The 2,264-nt window shown below is 40.5% G+C and overlaps 1 protein-coding gene across 1 annotated transcript; it reads left to right on the top strand.

Annotated features, from left to right (window-relative positions):
* Nucleotides 1–996: 996 nt before the first annotated feature.
* Nucleotides 997–1,657, top strand: PID1 (phosphotyrosine interaction domain containing 1; the record flags this gene model as incomplete). Its single annotated transcript, XM_010183346.1, has 1 exon — nucleotides 997–1,657. A coding segment is annotated over one exon (477 nt), but the record flags the coding sequence as incomplete, so codon positions are not given.
* Between the last annotated feature and the right edge of the window lie 607 nt (nucleotides 1,658–2,264).

Below are 2,264 nucleotides of genomic sequence, written 5' to 3'. Positions count from 1 at the left end.
AGAATAATCTTCATAATTGTATTTATGTAGTGTCAATCTGTCTTTTCTAGAGAAAAACTCTTTTCTTAGTTAAAACAATCTTCCATTCAGCTGTAAGTAGGAGAAAGCAGCTGCACAGATTTAGGGATATGTTTCTATAGGGGCTTAATACAAAATTTTGATATGGATTTCTGAGTTAATTTGATTTTTGGTGAACAAAATATAGTAAGGGCACTAAAGTTACCTGTGTTTTCCTGTGCAGATTGGGTAAGAGGATATTTACTCAAAAGAGCCGGACAGAAAAGCACAGAGATTATGTCATTAAACAAGGTAGATTTCTTACTAGATTTTTTTAAAACAGTGTATTATCTTAAATTGATGTAATAATTATCTCAACCCTGCTCAGGGATAAAGTTTTGAATAGCTTTGAGTTATTCCTGGCTTAATACTTAAATAGAAACAGCACAAGTGGTAGAAAAACAGGATCATTTTGGAAAAAAATCTTCAAACAGTTTAAAATCCTCTGCTGTGATCATGCTTTTCTGACCCTCTGTAGCCTTGTGTTACCAAACTGAGAATGTCTCAGTCTCCCTAATAGTAATGTTTGAAATATGATGCAAATAAATAATATTAATAAAGTAGAATGGAAAAAGTAGTTAGCATCTCAGCTACCTGGGACATGCTCCACTGGCACTTAGGCTTGCTAACGCAAGCTTAGAGATACAGTCATGGGCTCTAAAGCTGAGCTTTCCAGGGGAACTGAAGAGAGTGAAATCCCTTGAAACTCAGAAGCTGAGTATTTTTAACATCTAGGTTTGAATGCTGAAGTCAATATCTGAATAAACAAGTATCTGGAAAGCAGTTTGAAAACTGTTGTAGTGAAGATGATGGGGACACTGGGGAGTTTGCAGGAGAGGATGCTTTTATTTTCCAGATAAAGGAAAGTTCCCTGGAGTGACAGAAAGCAACAATGAAATCTACTGTTTGTGTTTCACGTATCTTTACTCTTCTTTGCAGGTTACATATTTGGGTAAGGTTTCCACAACAGGGATGCAATTTTTGTCAGGCTGCACAGAGAAACCAGTCATTGAATTATGGAAGAAGCACACGCTTGCCAGGGAGGATGTTTACCCAGCTAATGCCCTTCTGGAAATTCGCCCTTTCCAAGTCTGGCTGCATCACCTGGACCTCAAAGGTGAGGCGACAGTCCACATGGATACCTTTCAGGTAGCACGTATAGCCTACTGCACTGCTGACCACAACATCAGCCCAAACATCTTTGCCTGGGTCTATCGGGAGATCAACGATGACTTGTCATACCAGATGGACTGCCATGCTGTAGAGTGTGAGAGCAAGCTGGAGGCCAAGAAGCTGGCCCATGCCATGATGGAGGCCTTTAAGAAGACTTTTCACAGCATGAAAAGTGATGGCCGGATCCACAGGAACAGCTCCTCAGAGGAAGTGTCTCATGAATTTGAATCTGACGATGGCTGACTGAACTCATTCATGGTTCAGCAAAGGCAGAAATGGCTTAGGGAATGAGAGCTGATAGTTTGCAACAATTGAACTGGGGAATGAAAGGACAGCCAAACACTTATCTGACCAGCTTTTTAAATCAAAAGAGCAATTCAGTACCTACAGATATGCATCATTAAAGTAATCATGTTACATTGAAATCTGCTGCTGTTGTAAAAGTGAGAAAAAAGCTCCCTCCCCTTTCTGTCACCCACTCATCACTGTCCCTTTGTTGTCTACCATGAAGTAGAGTAATTCCTGTTTGTTTTGTAGGACTGGTCAGGCAATGTTATTAGTTGCTCCTCTGTCATTCCTAGCTGGGGGCTGATGCACAAGAGCAAGTAGGCCTGGAAAGCCCTAATGGTTCCCGAAGAAACTTTCTCCATGATGCATCACAAAAATCCTTTGACCATACATAGGCTAAGACTGCCATACATAGCCTTTTAGACTAATGGCCTGGCATTCTGCAGTTATTTCACATTTCACAGATAAAAAATGAAAGAAGATGCTTGTATATACACATTATATCATATGCTATCCTTTATTTTATTAATTGTACCCATTTTCTTAATATACCTGCTGCCACGTCTTTCACCCAACACCAGTAGTTGCAGTTTCAGACTATATACTGCGGGATACCAAAAAGCAGTGGGCAAAAATACTCCGTGATGGCTAGGAGTACAGTGAGCCGGCACCACTATCTGTGCATTTTCCTGTTGTGCTCCACAGGAGGACAGTCCAGTGGCAAGAGTTGAGGGACACTTGGATCT

The sequence above is a fragment of the Mesitornis unicolor genome, unplaced genomic scaffold, assembly GCF_000695765.1.
Source record: "Mesitornis unicolor isolate BGI_N332 unplaced genomic scaffold, ASM69576v1 scaffold25234, whole genome shotgun sequence".
Lineage (NCBI taxonomy): Eukaryota > Metazoa > Chordata > Aves > Mesitornithiformes > Mesitornithidae > Mesitornis > Mesitornis unicolor.
This window is presented reverse-complemented; position numbering and strand designations above follow the sequence as displayed.